Source organism: Apodemus sylvaticus, chromosome 7, assembly GCF_947179515.1.
Source record: "Apodemus sylvaticus chromosome 7, mApoSyl1.1, whole genome shotgun sequence".
NCBI lineage: Eukaryota > Metazoa > Chordata > Mammalia > Rodentia > Muridae > Apodemus > Apodemus sylvaticus.
In genome coordinates this window covers 50,238,168-50,265,898 of record NC_067478.1, presented here as the reverse complement: position 1 = coordinate 50,265,898, position 27,731 = coordinate 50,238,168, and the positions used below count along the sequence as shown (strand labels likewise).

The following is a 27,731-nucleotide window of genomic DNA, read 5'->3' as shown; positions in this document are numbered from 1 at the left end:
AGGTTTTGACATCCACACTTGTATGTTAAAAATACTCAATGATGTTTTATTGGTGGGAATTATTCAATTTGTCAAAGGACAAATAATAATAAAAATTACTGCTGATAAAAAAAGTCAATGCATTAGAGGCTAGATAGAGCACTTACCTTAATTTAGTCATTATGCATAGTACAAATGCACTGAAATGTTGCAGTGTATTCCATAAACATGTACAGATATGTGCCAATTGAAAATTCAAAGTGCAAAAAAAAAATCAGGAATTAAAAATAACATTTGTAAGGGATGACATGAATTATACTGAAGTCTTTTTAAAATTTACATAGATTTTTTTGTTAATCTATTTTTTGTTGAAATTTAACTATCTCAAAATTTATCACAGATTTTTGCCTGTAAAAAGATTGTGAAGATGATTTAAGAACTTATCCTAGAAATTATTATAAGTATAACTTCAATTGAAATATGACAATAATTAGCAAAAAATTCACTCTATTTTTTTTTTATTTTTAGGTAATATCAAAGGGACAATTGGTGGCTGTAGGCAAACAAAGTTTAAGAACTTTCTCTTTAACACCAGAAGATTCCTGGGCTCCAAAAGCCTGTATAATTGCATATTATATTGCAGAGGATGGGGAAATTATAAATGATATCCTAAAAATCCCCGTTCAGCTTGTTTTTAAAAATAAGGTAAGAAAAAAATAAGGTAAGAATTAAGCTGATGTTTAAAACTTCATTGTAATGATTTCTGAGAAATGTAATATTTCTTTACAAAAGAATCAGTTATCCACATTTCCTAGAAACTTGTATTACTCCCTGTATCCAGAGGATGTATATTTTCATATTAAGCACCAGTTATTTGTCAGCTGTGATTCCTGGCTTTAAGACTTTAACTCGTATTCATCAAACTTATTTCAGTATTTTTAAAAAATAGTTGAGCCAATATTGTTCTGCCTGAAGTTCTACGGTGACATGGACGTGTGTGTTGACCTTAGTGTGGCAGTGAGGTAGGTGTTGTGAGCAGGGCCACTGGAGATGTGTGTGGAAGCAGAGTCAGGTTTTGGATTGTCTACTCCATCGTCTGGAAGCTAACAGGGACAAACTTTCAATGATCTTGTGTCTCACTTTTGGGAGTCTGGGTGGAGCCTTGTCTCCAGTGTACCAGCACTTGGGCATCCCTTAGCCTGAGTGACCAGCTTGCACAGGAGACAACCTCAGCCCCAGCTCTGACTAGAAACCCAGTGTAATCATCTCAAAGATGCTAGAGAGAGCCGTTGTTCTCATCACTGTGCTGTCCTTCCTAAGAATCAGTTTCAATGTTGTGATTTGTAGAATCTAGCTCCCAATACTGCCTTTAAAATCATTGAAAGTGTTGGATTCGTGTTTTCGTTTGTTTAAAATAGTTTCTTATCTGGTTTTGTATGACAGAAAGTGAGTCTAGGGCCTTGTGCATTCTTGGAAAATGTGCTAGTATTGTACTGCACCTCAACCCTGAGTAACCCTAACTTTCTCTAAGTATAACATAAACTTCTATTTTTTAATCTTATGAAAAGTTTTTTTTTAAAGAAGTAGCAATATATTTTCTTAGTGTATGTCAAAGATTCACTTTATAATAACCATGTAAAATGGGTAAATTTTAGAAAGGAATTATGGATGCTTAAGTGAGGAGACATACCTCTAGGGACCAGGTATGAAGCTAGGAGCAGCGTGTAAGATTACCTGTGCCGGGGGAGCAGAGTGTATAGTAAAGGATGTTTTCAAGAAATATTTTTTTGACAAATGAAATAGAAATTTTCAATTTCATTTTCAAAAAGGTACTTTCTCTGATCTTTATATATTGATCAGAAAGACTAAAGTGAAAGATCATTTAGGGGACCACACAGAGGAGGAAGCCAGTCACTTAGAGGGAACATCTTGGTTGGGTAGTGGAATCTGGGTGCAATTTGCTTTTAGGATTGAGCTAGATGACATGAAGGCCCTCAGCAGGATCAGAACTTTTCCCCAGGACAGAGACCTGGTCTGTATGAAGTATTAGTTGGACCAGGGTTTGTGGAACATAAAGACAGACAAAGTTCAGGGAGCCATGGAGACAGCGGAGACAGCGGAGACAGCGGACGGTTGCTTGGTGCCTACGGTGGTTTTCCTTCCTGCCTCTTCATTTAGAGGTGGGCTTCCCCAGGGATTTTAGATATGACTGTCCTGTGTTTAGCCTGAGCACCAAGAACTGGAAAATGGAGAAAGGAAGGGAGTATGGTCGAGAGGTAAATAACACATGGAGGAGTTTAAGAAAATTCTGTTCCTTAGGGGAAAATTGTGTATGGCTTTTGGAATTATCCATGGGCCAAGGCAGAGTGGGTTTTGAACCATTTGATCGGGAGAAAAATGAAATAAGTTAGTTTTGCCTTCTCCTTTTCTTAGGTAAAGCTGTTTTGGAGTAAGCCAAGAGTCAAGCCATCTGATAAGGTCTTTCTCAAGATCTCTGTGACACAGCCGGACTCCCTGGTGGGGATTGTAGCTGTTGACAAAAGTGTGCAACTGATGGAAAGCGCCAACGATATTACAATGGAAAACGTGAGTTTAATTTTCTCTTGTTAGTATGAAAAGGTTTGTTAAAAAAGTAACAATGGCATTATCTTAAAGATTTAAAGCAACTTCATTAGTCCCTCTGAATAGTAACAGGTAATGACAGAAAAGCCTTTAAAAAGAAAATAGCTGCCTTCTGGTGTGAGTTGGGCAGAAGTACGTGTGTGTTTTAAATTTACTTTCTTTTGGTATCTATTATATTTTTGATACCTATTATTACGTTTCAAATCTTAATTTTTGCTCTTGTTACTAATTATATATAAGATGTATTCCTTGTATCTTTTATGTATATTTACTATGCTTACTTAAATTTTTTTAATTCATTTTAATATTAATTTACATGTTTTGCTAGTTCTAGGATTTGATGACAGTATATTTCTGATCACTTTTGAATTCTATGAGATGCGTATGTATGTGTATATGTATGTGTATGTGATTTTAGAAACTCAACCTATGACATTGTACCATGCCAGGCCACTGAGGTACATGCTATAGTTATTTGTTTAATTATTAATTATTACTATTAGTTTTTTTGGGGGGGGGGTTAAGACAGGGGTTCTCTGTATAGTCCTGGCTGTCCTGGAGCTCACTCTGTAGACAAGGCTGGCCTTGAACTCAGAAATGCCTGCCTCTGCCTCCCATTCTCTGCTGGGATTAAAAGCATGCACCCCCATTGCCTGGTACTATTAGATTTTTTTTTTTTTTGTAGTTCTTGGTTATCCCCGAACTAGCTCTGTAGACCAGGCTGATCTCAAACTCACAGAGATCTGCCTGCCTCTGCCTCCCAAGTGCTGGGATTAAAGGTGTACCCCACCATCATCTAGCTTTATTATTATTATTTGAAGCAGATTCTTTCTATATGACACAGACGGTTCTCAGATTCATGATTCTCCTGCCTCAGCTCCCCAGGTTATAAGCATGTGTAACCACACCTGGCTTTCTTGTGCTGACTCTAAGTTCTAGAAGTTTCTTTGCCATATCTCTGCCACACAGATCTTGTCCTCTACCTTGTCGTGAAGACTGCTGCAGTAAACACTGGTGTAGACAACCCTCCCCCTAGTCTTTCAGTTCTTATGAGTATATATCTAGGTGTAGACTTGCCGGGTCCGATTCTGATCCTATGTTTATTTATTTATTTTTTTTTTGAGGATAAGAGAAAGAACCTTTATCAATCCTTTAGTCTGTTGTGCCCATTCTTACTAGCAGTATCCTTAAAAACAGAGTGCTAAAGTAAGACATGCAACTATCCCATTATTTAAAAAAAAGAAACAAAAAACAAAAAACAAAACCTCCTGCTGGTGGAATTCTGACGCTTTGATTACCAACAAAGCTGAGCAGTTTTCTGAATATTTATAACTTATATTTACTCTTTTGTGAATTAAAGTGACTGGCATCTTATAGACTATGTCTTAACCCTCTTCACTTTAGCCTGCTTGTCTCTGCTAAGAGTAAATTTCAGTGCTGACCTCTATGAGTTGATCATGGGAGTCTGTGACCCTTCAGTTCCTCTCAGGAAATCCTTAAGCCTATATTTATATGGAACTCTGTATTACTGAGCAGAGTAAATGTAATTGCAAATAGGAAATGTATTGTGGTTGGTTGAATGTGATAAACAATCATCTGTATGTTCATGGTTCCTAGATTTGTGCTATTTTCAAATTGCGTGACCATGAGGACCGCGCCCTGCGTTCGTTACTCCTAAGAAACGAGTGGCGGGCAGGCTGGATGGATACGAATCCATTCACTGTGTGTCTTGTCTTCTGTGCAGATGGTCCGTGAACTGGAACTTTATAACACAGAATATTTTCTAGGCATGTTCATGAACTCCTTCGCCGTCTTTCAGGTATGTATAGTTGGGCAGATAGTCTGAAAAGATATTAGTGTCTTTTGTTACTATAAACCCTTTTCTTTTTTGTTTTTTTTTGTTTTTTTTGTTTTTGTTTTTTGGATTTGGTTATTTTGAGACAGGGTTTCTCTGTATAGCCCTGGCTGTCCTGGAACTCACTCTGTAGACCAGGCTGGCCTTGAACTCAGAAATCCACCTGCCTCTGCCTCCCAGAGTGCTGGGATTACAGGCGTGCACCACCACAGCTATAATCCCTTTTATAATTAATTATCTTAATGGAGACTAACCTCTATTGGAGGTATGACTGAAATTCACTGTCCCATAAATCTAATCAGAGTAGAGAAATACATCCTCTGGTTTTAAAAACCAATGGAAAAATTCACCCATTCACTTTTAGCTTAGTGAACTGTCATTAAATACATTTAAAAAATATTACCATATTTGTCTTTGAAAGGGATGGTTTTATGACTGTGTGAGAGGAGAAGGGAGGAGTTAAACATACACATGCATACATGCGTGCATACTGTGCTCTCTATGACTAGAGAACATTTAAACTTTGATTTTGATTTTATTTCAGTTAACTTTTTTTTAATTAACTTTTTTCTTCTTCTAGGAATGTGGTCTCTGGGTGTTGACGGATGCAGACCTTATAAGAGATAACATTGATGAAGTCTGTAAGTTAAACCTGAGGGCCCGTTTCACTAGTTGCATTTCACATGCTTAACTAGTTGTACTTTACCTCACGCATTGCACGTCACTCGTAACGGGGTGGGGACTTTCTAGGTCAGCATGACTGCTGTGTGCTAAAGCGTTTACATTTTATGAACTTTGGAAGTTTGTGTGAGGAAGACAGGGAACACTGCCTGGGCTCCTGACCACATTTCTGAAATGAACGCTTGTCTGTCATTTTTTTTTAAGGTAGGGGTTATAGTTTGGGATGTATTGGATGATCCTGTGGGTCTAATTTGTGTGGCAAACTGTGCTGTTATTTTAGAATGAGTTAAAAGGAACAAGTTTTTGAAGCGTTTGCATTCTCTAATTTTGTCCTCTTGGTGGTTGATGGCTCATTATCACCTCTGTGTACTAAAATCATCAGTGTGCTTAAGTCTCATCATCATAGTCTCTGTCCTACACAACTTTCCAAATCTGTCTCTATACAGTTTCACCCACGAAAAAGTGCTTTTAGACTTATTTTAATTTATGTATATTTCACCTCTATGTATCTTTATGCACCACAGTGTATTTTTTCCAAAACGATTTATTTATTTTATGGATATGACTACATTATCTTCATGCACACCAGAAGATGTCTGTGAACCACCATGTGGTTGCTGGGAATTGAACCCGGGACCTCTGGAAGAGCAGCTAGTGCTCTTAACCACTGAGCCATCTCTCCAGCCCCTCACTCACAACTTTTTTTCTGTTGTCCCTCTATGTGTACAGTCTCTACAGCACTGTCTGTTGTCAGTAATGTGGCTCTGTCCTTGTCTGTGTCCCTCACAAATATAATTTTAAAAATGATTTCTTTACTGAACATTCATAGATTTAATTCTTGTTCTTGTATAGTATAATAACTCTACAACGTTATATTATGTTAATATATTATACTATATTATTATATTATATTAGGTATCGGAAGTGGTATAGAGGTGATTTAAAGTGTATGGGAATATGTTGTTTATCTAAAACACTACACTGCTTTGATATAGGACTTAAGTGCTTAGAGGTTTTGGCATCCAGTCAGGATGCTGAGGGAGGGCTGCACCTATTGTATCCTTGGCTGAGAATCTCCCACTTTTCACTACAAGAGAAACCTTCTGCCTCAATAGCAAATATGGCTCTGGACAGCTCCCCACATGATGGACATTCATTTTACCTCTTCTATCTCAGAATATGTAGCCACACAGGGGTCAAGGTGTTCTCAGCCAGTTTTAGACCATGTTGAGCTAAGAGCTGCTCATGGCTTGAAGAGTAAACCCATTGATGGTCACTCTTTCAGTTGCCATTAACGTCATCAACTTCCTTTTACATCTAGGATTCCCAGTCTTAATTTGTTACCTGGGGGGAGGGGAGGATTTGAAGGTCCTTCTAACTTGTGTTATCTTTTGATCACCGTCATGCTGGTACCAACTCCAGTTGTTATCTTGCTCCTGTTTCTACATCCACGTGCCTTACAAATAGCTCAGATTCACTGTGTAGCACATCAAATTTTTTTTGTTGTTGTTGTTTTTTTTGTTTGTTTTGTTTTGTTTTTTGGCTTTTGGCTTTTGGCTTTTTGGCTTTTGGTTTTTTGGAGACAGGATTTCTCTCTGTAGCCCTGGCTGTCCTGGAACTCACTCTGTAGACCAGGCTGGCCTTGAACTCAGAAATCCAGCTGCCTCTGCTTCCCAGAGTGCTAGGATTACAGGCGTGCACCACCACTGCCCAGCACACATCAACTTTTTAATCTGTACCCTTTATAGCCTTATGTTTCCTTTCTTTGACAAACGTAGTTGATATAATTCTATTTTTTGTTATGAAATTGTTTTCTCAAATATTTGTTTTTAGTTCCTGCTAGAACTTACCTGTAATTCCTTTTTTCTCTGAAAAGTATCACAGTGCTTAATGAAGGAACTTGCTGTCATGTATTGCTGGCTTTGATTCAGGAATGATGGTTCTAAGAAATGGTTCAGTAGTTAAGAGCATGAGTGCTCTTCCGGATTCCCAGCACCCACCCAGCACCACAGTGGCTTACAACTACCTGTAACTATAATTCCAGAGGATCCAATGTCCTTTTCTGGTGGTCTCTGCATGTACTATGTGTACATGACACACAGACATACGTGCAGGCAAAAACACCCATACACATTAAAGAACATAAGGGGTATGACCTAGGGCAAATCGATCAAGCTTTTAAGCCTTTGGTTCCTCTTTTCCACATAGATTTAATATTATGTGTTTTGCAGGCTTGTTAGGAAATTAAATGTAAAATCATAATTTATCCTGTATTGAACAGTTTCATACAGTGTATTAAATAACTCAAGATGCTTCACACATGCTTGATACTTTGTCAATTTCCCATTTATCTTATTTCTTAGATTGAGATAATTTATTCACTATTCAATAGATGGCGATGAAATTAAGTGCATGCCTAACATGCAAGAGGCCATGGGGGTTCCACCTTGGGCCGAGGGGGCAGATGGAGACACAAAGATGGCTGTGCCAGGGCCATGATAGGGGGCACAGTATGCTACAGGAGTACTGAAGGGCACTGGGGCAGAGCAGTCGTCTCTTAACTCATTTTTTTTTTAAATTTTAAGTTTTTTTGCTCTTTTCATTTTTAAAAATTATTTTTTGAAATTCTAATATCATTTTTCCCTCCCTTCCTTCTCTCCAAACACCCCATAGATCTTTCATTTCTTGATCTTTTTAAAATCCATGGCTTCTTTTCTCGGGGTGTGTGTGTGTGTGTGTGTGTGTATGTGTGTGTGTATTCCTAAATATATAATACAACCTTCTCAGCCGGGCGGTGGTGGCGCACAGCTTTAATCCCAGCACTTGGAAGGCAGAGGCAGGCGGACTTCTGAGTTCAAGGCCAGCCTGGTCTGGAACAGAGTGAGTTTCAGAACAGCCAGGGCTGCACAGAGAAACCCTGTCTCAAAAAAAAAAAATACAACCTTCTCAGTCGTTACAATGTTACATATATATATATAATATATGTTATCTATACATACATATATGTATGTTTTCACAGGTGACCATTTGGAACTGGATAACCATTTGGTGGCCCTTCCATGGGGAAGACTTTCTCCTGCTCTCAGCATTTCTTAATTGCTCGTAGTTCTTTGTGTAGGGTTGAGGCCTCCTGGGATTTTCCCTGTCCATATTCTTGCTGTCCTTTTCAGGTCATGCTTAGGCAGTCATATGGAGAATATGGGTGTAACTTCTGACATTCCTAGAAGACACACTCTTACTTCCTATTTCTCTGGTTCATACAGTCTTTCCATAATGGTCCCTGAATCTTAGATGCAAGAGTTGTACTGTTGATGTATCAGTTGGAACAAGGCTCCACCACTTTGCATTGTGATTGGTAGTTTTGTGTCACTTTGCATTGTGATTGGTAGTTTTCAGTAGCAGTCTCTTGTCAACATCTAGTGCGTTGTGATCCCAAGGGTAGAGCCACATTAACAGGACACAAGGGGCACACAGCCACAGTCAGCCACTGCACACTTCATTCAAAGTTTCAGCATCTTTTATACAAAAGGAAGAATAAAGGTGCTGTTTTTCTGCCAATAGCTTTATCTTGGTTCAAAGTGACCCAAACCTCCTTGCAGCCTGAGAAATCTGTCAGCAGTCCAACTCTTAAATGTGTTGCTTCTTAAAATTAAAAACAAAGTTACTTTTCTCACAAAAAAGGACCATAGAGGTCAATTCCTCAGGTTGTAGCTCACTTGGCAGAACACCAGGATTCTCTGATTGAGAAAGTATGCTTCCCCTGTCTCAGTCTACTGAGAGTGAAAAAGACCCTAGGTTGCCTGACAAGCTGGGAGCAGTCTCCTCATACCATTTCTCTACAGACTCTGTCTATTGCAAAGAGAAATTTCTTTTATGAGGGGTGAGGACCTCTCTATATACGAACAAATACTTAGACTGTAATTAGGGATTATGTTGATTTAGTAAATGGTGCTGTTGTAAGTTTTTTTTAAGATCTATGACCTCACTAGCCCTGGGTAGTTGGCTAGGTTTTCAGTACCCAGACATGATTTCCCTCATGTTGAGAGGTTCTTTTTATTATTATTAATTATTTTATTTATTTACATCCCAAATGCTGCCTCTCTCCAAGTGCCCCCTGGGAGAGTTTTTCCCCCATACTCCCTTACCTTTCCCTCTGAAAGGGTGTCCCGCTCCCTGCATCCCCTCTCCCTGAGGCATCAAGTGTCTCCAGTACTAGGCACATCCTCTCCCACTGAGGCCAAGTAAGGCAGCCCTCTGCTGCATATGTCCCAGGGGCCTCAGACCAGCCCATGTGTGCTTTTTGGTTGGTGGCTTAGTCTCTGGGAACTCCCAAGGGTCCAGGTTAGTTGACACTGTTGGTCTTCTGTTGTGGATAGCCCTGGGCTTGTATTTTGATGCTGATTCCACTCCTCAGAGGGGCTGCAGATGAGGAGTGAACCTGTGTCCCTTGTGAACCTTCTCCCCACCTTAACTTTCCAAATAAAGGCTTGAGCCAATGATTGGGCAGGAGGAAGTGGGAGGAGCTGAGAGTCTAGGGGAGGAGCAACGGGGGGTAGGAAGAGGAGGAGCTACGGGGAGGAATGGTGAGGTGGCAGAGAGAGAAGCTGGGGGCCTGGAGAAACTGCAAGTTATATAGGATAATATAGATGGAAATAGAGTAGTGGAGCGGGAGATCTGCCCAATCTAGGCTTGGAGCTTGTTTTGTTAACTGATTGAGTTGAGCTTTCTTTTACCCGGGGAATTGGGTTGGAAACAAAGTAGCAACAGTCTTCCTTTCTGGGTCTGGATCACCTTACTCAGGTGTCTAGTTCCATCCAGTTGTCTGCTAATTTTATGATGTCCTTGTTTTGAATAGCTGAATAGTATTCCATTGTGTAAATACCCATTCTTTGGTAGAGGGACATCTAGGTTGTTTCCAGTTTCTGGCTTTTACAAATAAAGCTTCTATGAACATAGTTGAGCAAGTGTCCTTGTGGGATGGTGAAACATTTTTTGGGGCGTATAGCTGGGTCTTGAGGTAGAACTATTCCCAATTTTCTGAGAAACCTTCAGATTATAAAATTCTCAAAGAATTCTTTGGAAATTAATCTGTGTTTTGGTCATTATCTTCCTTTTCTTCAACTTCCCTCATATCCACTCCCTTCTCTACAGACCTATCCAAATTTGTGCCTTTTTTCTTCCATTTTGTTCAAGTTATGATGCCCATATATTTTGCAATCTGTGACTTTGTACTAGAGTAGTTGACTTACCACGGGTTACACTATTAAGGAATACCGACTTTTCTTCTAGAAGCTATCAGTTGCCAAAGTGTCTCCTCAGCTATAGTTAGGACCCCTCTCCATGTTTGGTTGGACTGGCTTGAGCTTGCACAGGTCTTGTCCATGTTGTCATAGCTGCTTTGAGTACATATTTGCAGTTGCCCTGTTGTACCTGGAGGACACCATTTCTCTGTGATGTTCTTTTGCCTAGGGCTCTTACACTCTTTTCACCATCTTGTATAACGATCTCTGAGCCTTTTGAGGAAGGGATGTAATATAGATGTCTTAGAATTCCACAGTTTTTTATCCTCTGTATCTTAACCAATTTTGGGTTTCTGTGTTATCCATCATCTACTGCAAAAGAAGCTTCTCTGATGAAGACTGAGAGATGTTTTAATCTATGGATATAATGATAAGTAATTGGAAGTAAGTTTAATTATGTCCATTTAGCAGAATGATGGTAGTAGGTTCTCCTTTAGAACCTAGAGACAGGTTCTTAACCTGACAGTGGTATCAGGTATTAGTTTCATCATATGAAGTGGGAACTAAATCCAATCATGATATTTGGCATACTATTGTATCAGTGGGCATTTCTTGCCAGGCCAGATGTTACTGTGGCTTGTAGAGTTCATAGGTAGGTATGATAAATAGTTACTTTGCTCCTCTGGTAGCAGGAAGAACACCCTCTAGCACTATGAAAGCTAGCCAGAAGCGAGGTAGCATCTTATATCTTCATGTTTTATGAATCAAGTTTTTGTAGTGTTCTCAGCAATAGAATATCACCATCCTCCAAATTCTGGAGGGTAACCAAGTGAATTGGCAGTAGCTTGCAATGTTTGGAGATCTATGGAAACTCAATAGCCAACAACTCCAAAAGAAGTGATGCATTCTAGGCACTGGGCCTTTAATTTGTTAACCTATGATGTCTATCAGGGCCACTGTCAATCTGTTATAGGGTAATTCAATTTTAATTCTTATTTTAAAGTTTTATATATATGTGTATGTATACAAAAGACTTGGTGTTTTTGGAGGATATTGATGCTGGATCTGGAGTTACAAGTAGGTGTGAGCTGCCTCACATGGGTGATAAGAATCAAACTTTGTGGGTCACCTATAAGAACAATGAATGCACTGAACTGTTGAGTTATTTCTTCAGCTTTGTATAATTGTGTGTGTGTGTGTGTGTGTTTCAAGGAAGCTTCTAAAGTAATGTGGAGGTTTTAGTTTGACTTTTGAAGGGGTCTTTAGTGTTTTTTATCTCTCTACATATTCCCTCTTCTACTCTGCCTTCCCACACCCCACTACAATTTAACCTTCCTCTTCCACACATTATTTCCCTTTGAGCCTTTATATTATCACTTTGTTTCTCTCCTTCCTTAAATGTACCTCCTGTGACCTCTTCCTAATTTCCTGACCTTTGTGTATTACAAATGAAACATACACATCTAAGGATTTAAAGCTAACATCCGAAAATGGGAGCAAACTTGCAAGCTGTCTCTTACCCTCTCATCTCTGCTAGACTCCCAGCTGTCATCCTGATTCCTTTGTCTACTGCCACTTAACACCATTTTTCACAGCACCAAACCATTTCCAAATTGATGCCAGAGCTAACTTTGCAAAATACAGATTGCTTTATGTTTTTCTATATTTTAAACCTCAGTGATCATCTAAAAAATGCAACCCAAAGCCTTTCGTATGATTTACATACTCAAAATCTGAACCCAATCATTCCTTCTTCTCTCAGTGATGCCATTTTTACCAAATACTTTGTTGTATTTTGGAGATGGTTTTGTGCTTGGTTCAGCTTTCTCTTCTGCATGGGTTGCCCTTTGTCTTAAGACTTGAAGAAAATGGAATGCAGACAACTCACTGCAAAAGGAGTATTTTCTACTAAAATTCTTTTAATCATTCAGAGTCCTTGTAAATTTAACTATTTTTTAATAGACCTTACATATTATCATCCTTTCCTGCTTATTGAAACATTTTATCTTCTCTATAGGTTATAAAAATATTTCATCTTTACAGCTTTACATCTTTACAGTACCTACCACATTGTCATGTAATTTTCTTTACATTGTATTTTAAATTAAATTTTTTGAGATAGGCCTCTCTACATAGCATTGGGTGTTCTGGAAATTGTCTGGCTTTGAACTCATAGAGATTGGCCTGCCTGAGTACTGGCATTATAGGTGTGCACTACCATGTGGCTCATAGTTTGCAATAATTTTAGACTTACAGAAAATTTGAAAAAAAGAGATAGATGACCCAAATGTCTTGATATCCACAGGCATTTGTTTAAATGTAGATTCTAACCAATGGATTGACTATAGTGTCCTAGGCTGAAGAAAGCCAATGACAGTCAGCACCAAGGAGCTTTCAAAGAAGAGTAAAAAAATCATAGGCAGGTTAAAAAATGTGATTTAACTTTAATAATTTAAAATTAAATAAGTTAGACTAATATCTAAGTTTTCAGCTATTGGTCATTGGAACAGAGGAGACTGAAAAAAATATTTTATGTTCTGGGTTCACTGTCCATGTGTTTTTGGTAAACACTTGTCTGTTGTCCATGATGCTTCTTCAGAAAACAAGAGAGTTGAACAATATAAATTCTGAACTTCCTTCTGTTGTGATGTCAAGGGTCTTGGGGGCTAAGCTTGCAATTCTTCCTGTCTGGTGTCCTTCCTTTCCCCACCATGGTCCATGTTTATTGCAGATGATACTGAAGAGTATACCGAGCGCTTTGCGGAGGAAAATGAGGCAAACCTGGTTGATTTTGAAGATGCTTCTTCAGTTAGCAATGTATATGTCAGGAAGTATTTTCCAGAAACATGGATTTGGCTAGACTCCTCCATGGGGTAAAGTTCTGTAAAGTTCTTTGTCCATTTATGTTTTGCTTAGTGTATATCTTGAATAATATTTTCCTACTTTCTAATGTGTTTTAAGCATAAGTCTTGTGTGTTGAGGAAGTAGACGAGCAAGTTTGGGGTTTAGTATGATGTCAATTGTCTATAACTGTAGTGTTTGATTGAATCACGTGAGCATTGTGGCCACAGAGTATCACCAAGGAGAGGGTGAGACTTTATAAAAGGAAGAGCAAATTAAACTTCTTTGAAGTCTCCTAGCCTTTGTTGGAGGAAAACCCATAACAGACCTGATAGGGATACAGACAGAACAAACAACAAAGCACCCACAAACTTATCTGTAAATTGAGAAGAATATTGGAGTAAAACTTGAAAATATGTATTTAAAAACGTTAGTGAAAATCGTAGTAGTCAGTTGAGAAGGCATGGCATTCGTAGAATGATTTTATTGGAGTGTGCAAAGTATGATATTATTAACTACTTCTTGAGAAATCGAGATGCTCAGGGACTTTAAACTTAGATATGTCAATGACATAAATGTAAAAATTAAAACTTTTCTAATAATTGCTTGTTATATTGGTTTTGTAATTTCTGTCTCTGTGTTGACTTCAGAGCTAATACTTATGAAGACTTCGAAGTTACTGTGCCTGATACCATCACTTCTTGGGTGGCTTCTGCTTTTGTCATCTCAGAGGACTTGGGTTTTGGGATAACAACCATTCCAGCAGAGGTAGAAGGAATACTGACTTGGGGAAGGGCTCAGAAAGCTAATGAAATGAGGCTCAGAAAATGCTCAACTCTCTATTTATTGCTTTATTGATCATGGTTTACTGTGACTTTACCTTTCTGCCTTCCATTGTGGCAACATCTTGGAAAAAATTAATATAGCATTATATTTATAAGTTTATCTATTTTTATTTTATGTGCATCGATGTTTTACCTGCACATATGTTGGTGCGAGGGTGTCAGACATATCTCCTGGAACGGGAATTACAGACAATTGTGAGCTGCCATGTGGGTACTGGGAATTGAACCTGGGTCTTCTGGAAGAGCAGCTCTTAATCATTGAGCCCAGCCCTAAATTATTATTATTAGTAGTAATTTATTGTTATTATTGTTATTGTTATTATTATTGTGTGAGTACACACATGGCAGTCAGAGGACAACTTTGTGGAGACAGTTCTCTCCAATTATGTTTATGTGAATTCTTGGCAATGGAATTGAACTTCGATTGCCAGACTGGTCTAGCAAGTGCCTTTACCCATTGAGCCATCTTGCTGACCCTGTGTTAAAATTTTGAATCTGAGTATATTAAATTGATAGATTTGGTCATAAGGTTAAAAATAGTATCACTTAAACATTTTTTACATCTTGCATTCTAGGTTTTTATTTCATTCTTTGAGCCAGAAGTTTTTTGGTCAAATCAGAAAATGCAGACACTGTTGAAGCTTTTTCCTTTGAAAATGAAGTCTTATATATTGTAAGAATGTATGTTTAGGGCTGGAGAAGTGGCTCAGTGGTTAACAGCAATGACTGCTCTTACAGAGGTCCTGAGTTTAATTCCCAGCAACCACATGGTGGCTCACAACCATCTGTAATGGGATCCAATGCCCTCTTCTGGAGTGTCTGAAGACAGCAACAGTATACTTATACACATTAAATAAATAAATAAATCTTAAAACAAACAAACAAACAAACAAATCTTAAAATAAACAAACAAACAAACAAATAAATATGTTTAACAAAAGAGAATGTATGTTTATAAACTCTCAGCATAAGAGCATGGTATGGGCCAAGCAGTGGTTGCCTTAGTGCTCCTACATTCTCCTTCCTTACTGTATGTTGTAAGCTGGGTTCATTATTTATACATGGAAGGAAACACTAAAGTAAAATTGAATGTTCTATAAATGGTGAATATTTTTGAAATAATAAATACATATAGATAATTATAATTGGTAAAGGTAAATGTACCACACACTGTTAAAAACAATCAATAATTTAGTACATCACAAATGTTATCTAAGCCAGGCAGTGGTGGTGCATACCTTTAATCCCAGCACTTGGGAGGCAGAGGCAGGCGGATTTTTGAGTTTGAGGCCAGCCTGGTCTACAGAGTGAGTTCCAGGACAGCCAGGGCTACACAGAGAAACCCTGTCTCAAAAAACCAAAAAAAAAAAAAAAAAAGTTATGTAAAACATTCAAATTTAGATACACATAATACTTTACAGAATTTTTTACATTTAAATTTTGTGTCACAGTTTGCTTAATTTATCTTTTTCAACATTATAAACCTTAATTTACCTTGTCATTTATTTGTAGGCATTTCTTCCTAATTTCCAACTCAAGGCATTGCTATAATGCTTATTATTTTTCAAAATTTCAATGTTAAATTAATTTTTATTTTGTTACCAATTGCCATTATCTTTATTAGTATAAAGTTCTATATTATGATCAATTTAAGATAACTCAAGCATTAGTGTGTTAACTAAGACTGTCAATGTTATCTATGCATTGCTGTAGGCAGGAATTTCCTTACTTAATCATTGCTGGAAACAGAAAACAGGTATCAATTGTATTATAACTTACTTTTAAGGTTGTAGTTATAAAGAAAATTCAGCCTTTTGGTCACATCAACAACATTTTAAAATTTTACGTATGAGTGTTTTGCCCATATCTGTCTATGTGCACCGTGTATGTGCCTGTAGCCCAAGGAAGCTAGAAAAGGGTATTGGATCCCCTAGAACTGAAGTTTTGAGCTGACTTGTGAGTGCTGGGAATCAAATCTGGGTTTTTCATATAAGCAGCAAGTGTTCTTAACTTCTTAGCCATGCATTTCTTCAGCCTCTATTTTGTTATAAAGTTTATTATTGATCTAATAGCTTACAATGGCTAGATTATAAAGATGAGCACACTTCTCAAGGTGTCTCCTAGCAGGCATTTCTTCATGCCTGTGCTCAGATTTCATCACACTTTGTTTCCAGTTGCTAATAAGACTATAAGGATTGTGAATGACCTCAATCCAATAACTATCACTCCTTTTATACCTAAAAACCTCTATAACAGAGATTTTGTGTTGCTTCACTAGGATCTGTAAGTGAACTTTGTAGAAATATTAGTGCTTTGGATTTGTCTATGATATATGGTAGAAGCCCAGGTCATTTAAACAGCTGATTTATTTACATGAATGTCTAAGCAAATAGCCAGTATCTATGTAGATACTTACATGGCATCTTAAATTATAAGATCTGTAGAGTCAAATAAACCCAGCAACAAATCATATTTCTGTGTCCTGAATATAAACAACACTCAAATAATAAATAAGCCAAGAATCACAAGGAATACAAGACAGCAGTTGTTTATGGTTTGGGACAACCTTTAGTGTTATAGAACTTCATTCCACAAAGCACTGCTACTACTGTTCAGCCACTGTGACAATCTAAAATGTTCAGTCTGCAAATGTCTACATAAACCTGGCAGACACATCCATCCTCTTGACATTGTGAAATCATCTTGTCATCTACAAAGTTCATAATTGAGATGTGTGCAATCAAATTTCAAAAAAAAAGCATCTGACCCACCCCCACTCCCACACTTAATGTTGTATTTGGCCATGTTCATGTTGGCTTTGCTGTATGTGGTTTACAGAGGCCTGGGTTGGAGGCACAGGACATGCCTGCTAGAGATCACTGGCCTGGAGTCACTAGGCTTTATTTCAGGAGGGGGCATTCTGAGCTTGCCACACTGAGAGATTTCCTTCAGTGAGTCTCAAACAGGGACTGTTGTATTGGACTGTAACTTTTGAAGCACATTATGGCATCAATACAGTATGACGGAATGGCAGCTTGTTTTGGTACCAGAGAGAATGGGTTATGGCTTCTTGTAGTACAGAAATTTCTGAACATTTAAAAAAAATAAAATAGGGACACAGCACCCTTATGGAGGGAGGTATAATGATTGCACAAATAACTTATGAAGTTCTGGGTTACTACTACGTCCTTAATATTGTACAGTAATTACTATGTTAAATAATGGCTTTCCACCGCTCACTCAGTGTAAGATATTGGTAGGTGATGTCTGATAGGCATGTGGATACTCTAGGAGTTGCAGTCTGTAAAGGTTCTGTGGATATTGCTCTTGTATATAATGTGAAACATTGTTATCTGAATCAAAACATGTCCTCATTGTGTTCTCTCTAGCTGCAAGCCTTCCAACCATTTTTCATTTCCCTGAATCTTCCCTACTCTATTATCAGAGGTGAAGAGTTTGCTTTGGAAGTATCCATAGTCAATTATTTGGCAGATACCATTAAGGTAATGTGTTCAAGGTTTTGTTGATTATTTACACTTTGGAACAAAATACAAGTGTTGGTTGGTTGCATAATATGCATAGTACTTGAACATCAGAGTCTCAAAGTGTTTTACTGGCTTTATCCTTTTAACTTGGTAATTTAAGATTTTAAGAAATGTTTAATTTATCTTTTGACAATTTCACACCCACATATAATACAGTCTAATCGAATTCATTTTATACTCTCTTACCCTCCTTCTCTCCAAGGAGGTTCCTCCTCCCATTTCTATGTCTTTTCCTCTTAATTTTGTACTGTGGCCTGCCTTTAATCAGGGCCACCCAAATGAACATGTATGTGGAGCTATTCACCGAAGTATAGAAGGCTTTCTAGTGTCTACATTATTGAAGGCAATGACTCTCCCTTTCAGTCATTAAAACTTAGAATAGCTCCTCAAGGATGGCTGGAACATGTGAATGCCATCCCCAGCCATAAGTCAATGGGCTAATAAGTCTTGGGATTGACCACTGTTCATTGCTTTAACCGAGGCTGAGAACAGCACTGGTCTATGGGTACAAACATAAATAGAGTGGGCCTTAGAACTAATCAGAAAGCAGTTGGTTACCACCATAGCTGTTGCTCCACTATTGTGCCAGTGGGCATTTCTTGCCTGATTGGGACTGTAGCATGCAAGATCCACTATGGGTAAGAAAGTGATAATTTTTCTCCCTAAATTGCCTGCATAGCAGCAGCTTTTTGCATTAGGAGGGCTAGCTAACAAGGAGGAAGCTTCTGGCTCAGTTTTACTATTGTCTTTGTAGTATAACTAAAGTTTGTTATCTACAGCAATAGGATCTAAGCAACCAAGACAATGGCAATGACGGGTATTTTTCTGGGGTCCTTTGGAGCCTCCATGATTAACAACTCATAGGCAGGAAGCACATATCTGACACTCCACAAGAATTTTGTATGATGCTGGGAGATTGAAAGTATACATACTTTGTTAGTGATTTCTTCTGCATATTAATGTCTGGGTATATCATTAGATATCGGCACATTCTCTTAGTTTCCCAGAACAGATCCTCCCATTGAGCCAGGGAACTTCCTTTTGACCTTGGGGATGTGCTTTTCTTTCTCCTGCCTCCTGTATTTTTCCTTGTCTTCCATACTTAGATTGTGTTTTTTCTTCTCATTACCATTTTGTACCTCCTGCAGTGTGGCAGGATTTCCCCTGTCCACTTTAAATTTTAGTACAGCAGGAGGCCTGTGATTGGACAGGGAAAGGGAAGTGGAGCTAAGAGTTGCAGGGACGGAGAGAGACACTGGAGAAGGGGAGGAAGCAAAATGGAGGATGAACAGGACGATTCAGAGTCCATGTGGTTTTAAATAGCCACAGGTAGATATAATATTATATAGGGATAGAATAATTGGGGTAACTTGTCTAATCTAGATGGGCAGCTTGTCCCATTATCAATTAGCCCTGAATTTATTGTTTGGCTATCTTGTGTACTGAGAATTTATTGATCATAAATCTGACTGATTGATTGTAAGCTTCCAGAGTTTTGATTTACTGGGTTAATGGGATTTGTGACAACTAGCTGCTGGAGGAAAATGGCTGAGAAGGTACAGGCGGCACTGAGACAAGCAAACCAATGCTGCTGGGGCTAAATAGAGACAGAAGCAGTGAGACCGCTGCTTCGGGGGCAGGGAGTAGCTGGGTGTATTTAGGGGACTGCAGTTCTTTTAAATATTTCCCGCAACACTGCTGTTGGTAAGAATTTGTTCTCTCTGAGCTAGGTTACAGCTAGGAGTCCTTTCCTGAGGAACTCACCCACTCTGTTATGTTTGTAGTCTCCATGGTTATTCAGAGCATTATGTTTTCAGGAAATTATTTTGTCAATCATGTTTCTGTGTCTCCTTAGTCAGGCAGTTTTCTGCAATGCAAAGATTAGGACTTAACTACTGTTTGTGATGTACCTTCAGTTGCATTAGCAAATGCTTTAGTTTTTAGCCCTCGGCACATGCTGATAACTTTATTGTATGAAATGCCATAATTTCTTGTCATAACATCTACATAGCAAATCAAAATGCTTACTTATTATTTTTTGGTGTTGGAGATTGAGTAGGCGTAAGCCAACCCCTGAGTTATCCTCTCAGCTGCAGCATTTTATTTTTTAACTGTGCTTTTTTATGTGGTCAGAAGGTTACAGTACAATGAGCAGAAGATCCAACCCAAAATCCTAATATCCAGTTTGCCTCTCACTAGCAGATAACTTTAACGGGGACTCAAAGTTTCCTAGTCTATTTTAAAAGAATCATTACTATTATTATATAAAAAATTATTGTGAAAAAATGAGAAAATAAATTAGAAAATACTTAAGGCCCATGCTGGTTGTGGTAGGACACATCTATAATCTCAGCACTTGGGAAGTAGAATCAGGAGGATCATTGAAAGTTTGAGTATAGCCTGGTCTACATAATGAGTTTCAGGCTAGCTAGGCTTACAGTATTAAGCAAGTGGTTCTCAATTCTCCTAAGACTGTGGTCCCTTCATAAAATTCCTCATGTTGTGGTAACCCTCCAACCATACAATTATTTTCATTGCCTCTTTATAAGTGTAATGGTGGTACTGGTATGAATTGTAATGTAAATATCGGATGTGCAGATGTCTTAGTTGACCCCTGTGAAAGGGTCATTCGACTCTCAAAGGATTTGTGATCTACAGGTTGAAAACTGCTGCTCTAAACCCTCCCTCGCCTTTGGGCATAATGGTGTATATCTTTAACCCCAGAACTTGAAGAGGTAGAGGCAGAGGCAAGGACAGGGGCAAGGGCAGGGGTAGGGGTAGGGGCAGGAGCAGGGGCAGGGGCAGGGGCAGGGGCAGGGGCAGGGGCAGGGGCAGAGGCAGAGGCAGAGGCAGAAGCAAGGCAGAGGAAGAGGCAAGCACATCTCTCTGTGAGTTCAAAGCCAGTCTGATCTCCATAGCAAGTTTCAGGTCAGCCAGACCTGCACAATAAGACCCTGTCTCAAAAACAAAACAAAACAAAAAACAAAACAAAAGAAAAACACCCCTCAGACCAGGAAGAATTCTACTTAAGGAGAGCAGAAAATAAGTTTTTAAATAAGATATGCTTTAGTACTAATGTAGTAACTGCAGTTTACATTGATTAACTTTTGCCAAGAGTCTCAGTAGATCAAACAGTATTTTAATGTCTCCCGCTTCCCTAATAGGACCTGTGTCTCCTAAGATGACACACTTAAGTCCAGATGCTGAAACTGATATTTGAAGAGGACTTTCTGTGTATAGTTATATCACTCAGTGGCTTTGTGTAATGAGATAAGTTAGCGAAAGGACAGGAAATGAAGCCAAAAAGTGCCTTTCCCCAGATATATTTTGAGGTAGAAGAGGCATGCACATACTAAATCCAGTTTGCTCTGATTGCCTTTTCATTTTCTGCACTGATTGGCAGAGTCTTTGTCCCATTTTCCTCTGGTTTTGAGTCTCATACTTATAATAGCGATAGAAGATACTTTATAGGAGAGCAATTTTTTTTTAATACAAAATTTTGGGTTTTACTTTTTCTTTCCTTCCCAGGTTGTGGTGCTCATTGAGGAAAGTGACAGCTTTGACATTTTAATGTCTTCAAATGACATCAATAACACCATGTACCGGAAGACTGCTCTAGTTCCCAAAGATGGTGGGGTCACTCTTGTTTTTCCCATCAAGCCAACGCACTTGGGAGAGATTCCCATCACGGTGACGGCTGCCTCACCCACTGCCTCTGATGCTGTCACCCAGATGATTTTAGTAAAGGTAAATGTTTGGGGTTTAGATGGATACAGTAGAAACGTAACACGGAATTAGAAAGCAAACGGGAGATGGTGTTTCTGTGTCAAATATTTGTAATCCTAAAATGTCTTCGCCTGGTAATGTCTAGTTGTTTTCTTATCTGTCTGTAAAAATGTAACACACATGTTATAAAAATACTGTCATTTCCCTTTTTAAGTTTGAATAGAAGCAAATTTAGGAATGTCAAGAATTTCTAAATAGTTGTTTACAGCCACAAACTGTGTTACCTTGAGATCCTATTAGATCATAGGTTGATAAGGTAGAGAGGAGGCATTTTGGAACTCCTCAAAGTAGACTTTGTAGACTCTTGTTCTGAGAGGACATTGTGCATAAAAACACAGTCCCACAGGGTGGATGACTGCTCCTGTAACTTGTAATTTGCCTTGGATTTGAATCTCTGTCCAGTTAAAATGATTTCAGTTAAGGCGTTTGGTGCCTTTGTTTGAATAACAACAGATAAATCTGTGCCATGAAGGTTTTCTTTGTCATGTTTTTTTTTCACCTCTACCCCAGTCATTTTCATTTCCATTCTAGCCCCATGAGATGCTTTCTCAATTTAACTAGAAAGCAAATACTTAACACGTTCGAAGTCAGAATCAGGAAACGGTAGGTAGGTGTGGACTGTGCAGCTGTGTCCACAGCTGGCTAGATCTTTGTCTTTAGATCTGCACACCATTTTCTGTTAACAGATAGGCAGATGCCATGCTGTGTTCTTTCCCCTACAGCCTGAAGGGATAGAAAAGTCGTATTCACAGTCTGTCTTACTGGATCTGACGAACAACAATGTACAGTCTGACCAGAAATCTTTGAGTTTCTCGTTTCCTCCTGGTACGGTCATTGGCAGTGAAAGAGTTCAGATCACAGCAATCGGTAAGAGTAGTGTGTGAAGTACTGGATGATTTGCATGCAGTAATATAGTTTTCCATCTATTTATGGCTATATTGCCTTACTTAGCCCCAGTGGGAGAAGATTGTGGAATGTTTTACTTGGTGTCATCTGTTGTAACTTAAATCAGTGTTTTTCAACATGCGGAATGTATATGTGAATGTGTTGTTTTGCTTAACAAGAAGTTCTGGGTTAGTAGGTCTGGGGCGGGTCTGAGTCTCTCCCTTTTTTCTCTTTCCCCTCTCTTTCCTTCCCCTCTTTCTTCTCTCCTTTAATCTTTCTCCTTCCTTCCCATGATGAAACACATTGCTTTGTGCATGCTAGGCAAGTACTCTACCCATGAACTATATCACTGGCTCTTTGCCTTATGAGATAAGGTCTTGGTATGTAGCCCAGGCTGGCCTTGAAATCTAGATCCCTATGCCTCAGCTTCTTTTCTGGGACTATAAGCATGCATCAACATGCCTGACCGGAAGCTTTGGATTTCTGATGGTGTTGCTTCTCACATATAGATACGCCACCCCTACTGTAGCAAGAGGGAAGAGTGTCTTCTAGAGAAGAGCTTCTGGACTCTCCCTTTCGGCCACTGCTGAGGATCCTAATCTTACACAACATGTTTAAAAACACAAATGTCTTTTTCCCCCTCAAAACCTACTAAACTTTTTTAAAATTAATTTATTTTTTTACACCCCATGTTTTACTCCCCTATCCACCCTCTGACTGTTCCACATCCCATACCTCCTCCCCATGCTCCTGTCTCAATGTGGATGTCCCCACCCACCGCCCTACCTGGCCTCTAAACTCCCTGGGGCCTCCAGTCTCTTGAGGGTTAGGTGCAACATCTCTGCATGAACACAGACCAGGCAGTCCTCTACTGTATGTGTGTTGGGGGACTCATGTCAGCTGGTGTATGCTGCCTGTTTGGTGGTCCAGTGTTTGAGGGATCTTGGAGGTCCAGATTAATTGAGACTGCTGGTCCTCCTATAGGGTCAGCCTTCTCCTCAGCTTCTTTTAGCCTTTCATAGTTCAACAACAGGGGTCAGCTGCTTCTGTCCATTGGTTGGATGCAAATATCTGCATCTGACTCTTTCAGCTGCTTGTGTCTTTCAGAGTATGGTCGTGCTAGATCCCTTTTTGTGAGCACTCCATAGCCTCAGTAATAGTGTCAGGTCTTGGGACCTCCCCTTGAGCTGGATCCCACTTTGGACCTGTTACTAGACCTTCTTTTCCACAGGCTCCTCTCCATTTCTATCCCTGTAATTCTTTCAGACAGGAACAATTATGGGTCATAGTTGTGACTGTAGAATTTCTTAGACTATGGTCAGGGCAAGTTTGAAAACTTTACACCAGTGAGAGCAGTGAGTCCGGTAAGCAAAGCTTGAAAACTTTTGCCTAGAATAGTTTTCTGTGCAAGATTCTACTGTAAGAATATCAGTTACTTCTAGTTACCTTCCAGTAACCTAAAATGCTTTTGAATTAAACATTGTCTTCCCCAATGCACCTGAGTGCATTCTCCTTCTGAAGAATTAAATGTCCTGACATTTAATCCCTGATATTTGTTTGACTGTCTGATTTAAAGAAACACTTAGTTTATACCCTATCCTCATTTAGGATCCTAACTTATCATGTAGTCCACAAGTTAAGATCTACAGTATTGCTCTTGTTTTGATTAAGTTTCTACTCGGACCCACTGGCTTCTATGATAGACGCCTGTACTGAGCTGAGACTGCCTGCCACCATCAGGTAAGAACACATGATTATCACCCATTGAACCAAATGTTTTGTGCTTGCAGGAGATATTCTTGGTTCTTCCATCAGTGGCTTAGCCTCACTGATACGGATGCCTTATGGATGTGGTGAACAGAACATGTTATATTTTGCTCCAAATATTTACATTTTGGATTATCTGACTAAACAGAAACAGCTAACAGTTAATTTAAAAGAAAAGGCCCTTTCATATATGAGGCAAGGTAAGCAGTAGAGGTATATACTTTTATTTGTTAAAAACAAGTTTGCATTTGTTTACAGGTCAGGGTCTCCCTAGGCCATGTTTTCGAGGAGATAGAGGTTGTGTTTGGGGGACTGCTTGGTACTGATGAGCTGAAGGTCATTCAGCAGGGAGGGGCCACTTGTCTTCAGGTAGCCAACTGTTGCTTAACTGCTGCTAATTTAAAACTCTCTTATAAAATAAAATGAATGAATGATCATTTGTGAGCATTTGTTCACTATTTTTTCTTGAGATAGAGTCTTAGGTGGTTCAGGTTAGCCTTGTAATAGAACTGTGTGTGGAGTGGATGCTTGCACATCTGACGTGACTGTCTGAGCTACGGGAACTGCTCAGCTATGGTTATGACTCGCCCACAGCAAAGTTAATGTGGGTCAAGTGCTACCGATGCCGTGTTGTAAGAACTCTCGTCTACTAGCTCAAGGAAGCTGGCACACAGGAAAGTTAAGTAGCTTCCCCAGGGCCACATATGGTAAGCTAGTGGCGAACCTGGGATTTGGACTCAGCATTCATTGTGTTCAGAGTCCTTGCCTCCGGCATCCATGGCCAGAGAAGTTGGAGATTAGTGAACCATTTCTAATAATAATCAAATGCAAAATTCTGAGTTCATAAAATACTATAAAAAGCCAGCCCCAAATAACAGTCTCATCTGGCTTTTGCCTGCACTGTTTATACGATGTACACTATACAGGAAACATGAAGATGGGAAGGATTTATATACGAAATGACTGGGAAGCACTTACTCAGCACAATCTGGGAAAGGTATAGTTCAATGTTTTCTAGAGTGTGTGTATGTGTATGCGTGTCTCTCTCTCTGTGTGTTTGTTTAATGTGTGGTTTCTTTCTCCCCTCTTCCCCCTCTCCTCCCTTTACCTCTCCCCCTCCTCCTCTTCCTTCTTTAAAGATGAATGGATTGAATACACAGAGAGGCACACCAGTAACCATCATGCCCACTTTCCATAAATTGCCAAACTCAAGTAATGAGACTATGTTGATACAAACCTTCCTTTTAGTGTCTCTCACCATACAGAAAACTGTTTATCCTGAACTGTGTGCTATAGAAAGGGCAGCTAGCTAATCATATGGAAAAGCTTCTCATGTTTAATTCTCACAGAACCTATTAGTGGAGTTGCACCACTATCTCCATATCCTAGGTGAGGAAACTGAGGCACAGGAAGAGTGAATAAGCAGTGGAAACCTCAGGAAATGGACAGCAGAGTTTATACACCTACGGGATGTCTATAGCGCTCTTGGATTCTTAGAAAGAAGCAATGGGGTTGATAGATGAGACCCAGAGTTGGACCAAGATATTGAGTACACCACTGTCTCAGTGGGGGTTCTGATAAAGCAGCTGGGGAGAAACACAGGGTATTGTTGGGGAAAGGGACAGTAAAGGCTAGACCCTGCACACTTAGATCACAACACCGTGAACTGTAAGGTGTCAGTCTAGGTGGTGCAGAGTGGGTGGGAGTCGAGGGTTGAACAAGGAGCAAGGCAGAAGACAAAGAGAGGGCACCAGAGTTTGGGATTTAGACGGAGTTGTCATGTGAGGGTGGAGAGGGTCTGTTTTTTCTTCCATTAGGAGCACACAGGATGCTGACAATCTGGCAGACTCTCCAACCCGGGAGCTGTTAAGCTGCCCCTCTCCTCCCCTTAAAAGCCCTTAGAGATCTAGGCTTTCTACTTTTTAATATAGAGATAGCGATTTAAATTTACTATTATTTTAACATATGTTTATAGATTATTTGTCTTTTAAGTGTATACACACAGGAACTGTTTTTTTTGAAATTTCTATTATAATTAAATTTAAGAAAAGCTATAAAGGGCTGCCTGTGGTAAAGTGTGGCATGTTGATCTTTGCATCTTGTTTAACAGTCATTGCAGAAGATGAATAAAAGATACAGGAGAGTGTTAAAATTTAACGTTGGACTTTTGGAAACAAGATTCCATTTTGTCTTGTGATTTATTAGCTTGTCTGGTTTCATGTAGAAAGTGCATACAGATTAGGCTGACATTTTGTAATTTTTAATATGCACTCATTGTCATATTTTCATAAAGCACAGTAGCTCATAAAATGTCATATAATGCATTTACTATGTATGCTTTATGAACCGTAATTTTTGCTGATCAAATATTTTGAACTTTATTACATTTTAATTAATTTCTATTGTATGCATATGATGTTTTGCCTGCATGTATGTCTGCGCGCCACATGTGTGCCTGATGCCTGGAGTGGTCAGAGAAGATGCCAGATCCCCTGGAATTGGAGCTGCAGATGGTGGTAACCCACCGAGTGGGTCTTGGGAACCAAGCCTCATTCCTCTGCAAGAGCATCAAGTGCTCTTCACTGCAGAACCATTGCTCCGGCTCTCTAAATTCTATTTTGAATGGCTTGAGTCACCTGAAGCGCTAACTCATCTGTGGAGGTGACTTGGCTTGCCCCGTGACACTTTGCTCAGAGTTAGCACAGCTCAACCCCCAGCTCTGGCCCCACACATCAGCTCTGGTGTCCTACCAGTTTTTTCAAAGCTGGCTAGGGATGTAGCCCACAGGTTCTGTCTTTGCCTAATGAGAGCCATCCTGGAAACCAAAAGGTTCCAAGTGGCCCTCTGGGGCTCTCGCTCCTGATGCTTTTGGTGGCTAGAAGGGCACACTGACCAGAGGGAGAGCAAGCTGAGGTCTCCAAGCTCCAAGTAGTCTTCCAAGTGTGAAGCATGGTGACCTTAATAAAGGCGGCATGTGAGAAAGGAGAGTGTAGTGGTTAAGACACCAGCCATGGACCCTATCTCGGCTTTGTTTCCTCCGAGCCTCAGTTTCCCAAATAATAAATGTACTTACATGGTATTGAGACACTAGGAGCTCGACTCTCTGTTAGACATGTAGGGAGGGGAGCCGTGGCTAGGTAATAAATTAGGTGCTTAATTTCCAAGTTGGCCACCTTCTTCCTCATCCTCTTGACTTGAGACTTGCTCTGGGCCAATCATCTATCTTTTCTTTCTTCAAACTGACCAACCCTAAATTGAGAGGAAAATAGGCTTTTAAACCCCCACCCCATGAGAAGAGACTAGATCTTTTCAGTCTTCCAAGGGCCCCATCTGTTCTGTACATATCCTCTGTGTACCTGCGCATGTGTGTTTCCACACTTCCAATAAACATCTTCCTTACTTTTGACTCTATCTGTGGTGCTTGAGATTTCTCTGCTGCCACCTGCTACACTTTGGTTCCCCCCTCCCCCTTTATTTCTGACTGGCAGATGGAAGGAACCTGATCAAGAGCCCCAGATTGTATCACTTTGGGTGCTTGTCTCAGCTTTCTTCTTAAGATTCTCATTTGTATTGCTCCGTTTTGTGTTCTTCATTTGACATTACTTAGACACACCCTATCATCATCCGTGTTAACATTAGGATGGTGCTAGCCTGAGTCTAATTCCTCTTCATTATATCACCACAA

General features: G+C 39.4%; 1 protein-coding gene across 1 annotated transcript in view; it reads left to right on the top strand.

The window, feature by feature from the left end:
* Cd109 (CD109 molecule) overlaps positions 1-27,731 on the top strand; it is a 110,475-nt gene that overhangs the window by 59,142 nt on the left and 23,602 nt on the right. Inside the window, exons 14-23 of the mRNA XM_052187757.1 lie at positions 508-684; positions 2,413-2,565; positions 4,346-4,420; positions 5,037-5,097; positions 13,109-13,250; positions 13,869-13,986; positions 17,453-17,566; positions 21,137-21,355; positions 22,117-22,261; positions 24,070-24,246. Coding sequence (XP_052043717.1) covers positions 508-684; positions 2,413-2,565; positions 4,346-4,420; positions 5,037-5,097; positions 13,109-13,250; positions 13,869-13,986; positions 17,453-17,566; positions 21,137-21,355; positions 22,117-22,261; positions 24,070-24,246 — 1,381 coding nt within the window. The remainder of the gene's footprint in view (positions 1-507; positions 685-2,412; positions 2,566-4,345; positions 4,421-5,036; positions 5,098-13,108; positions 13,251-13,868; positions 13,987-17,452; positions 17,567-21,136; positions 21,356-22,116; positions 22,262-24,069; positions 24,247-27,731) is intronic.